Source organism: Octopus bimaculoides, chromosome 2 (assembly GCF_001194135.2).
Source record: "Octopus bimaculoides isolate UCB-OBI-ISO-001 chromosome 2, ASM119413v2, whole genome shotgun sequence".
Classification (NCBI taxonomy): Eukaryota; Metazoa; Mollusca; class Cephalopoda; order Octopoda; family Octopodidae; genus Octopus; species Octopus bimaculoides.
The window spans coordinates 51,835,466-51,836,478 of NC_068982.1; the positions used below are offsets into that span (position 1 = coordinate 51,835,466).

At 35.7% G+C, this 1,013-nt stretch overlaps 1 protein-coding gene across 1 annotated transcript in view; it reads left to right on the forward strand.

The window, feature by feature from the left end:
• Positions 1–178, forward strand: part of LOC106867403 (dynein axonemal light chain 4-like) — a 2,630-nt gene extending 2,452 nt beyond the window's left edge. The window contains exon 2 of the mRNA XM_052965845.1: positions 108–178. Coding sequence (XP_052821805.1) covers positions 108–178 — 71 coding nt within the window. The remainder of the gene's footprint in view (positions 1–107) is intronic.
• The last annotated feature ends 835 nt before the right edge of the window (positions 179–1,013 follow it).

The window sequence follows — 1,013 nt, forward strand, 5'->3', positions numbered from 1 at the left end:
TAAAAAGTTTTGAATGGTACAACAATGCACTATAATACAAAAACTGGACTATATACCTGTTGTAATTTAGTTATCTATAGTCCGATGATATTTTATTCTTTACACAGAGAATGTAGTATATTTAAGATTTCAAGATATCTTCATTTCTGTTCTATGCCGAGATTCTATCATGAGTTAACTTCACCTTTCAATCTGACCTTCCAATGAGAGGGAGTCTACAGCCATTTGTCTGACTTGCTAGAAATAGCAACTGAATTCCCTCAAATCACACAATCTCACTTTTACTAAGAAAGAACACATTGGACAGTGTTGTAGATAAACGAAAAGATAGGATGGTCACAGCTGGAATGCTGTTCATCAAACGTCTAATATGGGACTAAACAACAACTTGAGCTCTTCATAAAGTATGTACCAGAAATAATGTTAAATCCATTCAATCAAGTCTTTCCTACAAATTTCTTGACTTATACCAAAGGTAATTATCAATCAGCATCTTTGTTGTTAATGACTCAATGTGAAGACATTCTATGGTTATTTATTTACATCCATCCAGATAAAAATTTTTTGAATTTTGGTGGCAGTAAATATAAATTGCAGTTACACCTTGTGTGTGGTAATCACAAATATTTGAATGTGTCTTTAGACACTTTCTTTCAATTTATTTACTCAATATTCTTTGAATAGTACAAATAAGGGGATGGAATGCCTTTTTAAATGTAAATTGTAATTCAGTGGTTCTTAACCATTGTTTTTCTAGCAGTCCCCTTTTAAGTAGTTGTTAGTCTTAGCACCCACCTAAGTGGCAAGTGAGATATGACAACTTCATCATCATCATCATCGTTTAACGTCCGCTTTCCATGCTAGCATGGGTTGGACGATTTGACTGAGGACTGGTGAAACCGGATGGCAACACCAGGCTCCAATCTAATTTGGCAGAGTTTCTACAGCTGGATGCCCTTCCTAACGCCAACCACTCAGAGAGTGTAGTGGGTGCTTTTACGTGTCACCCGCAC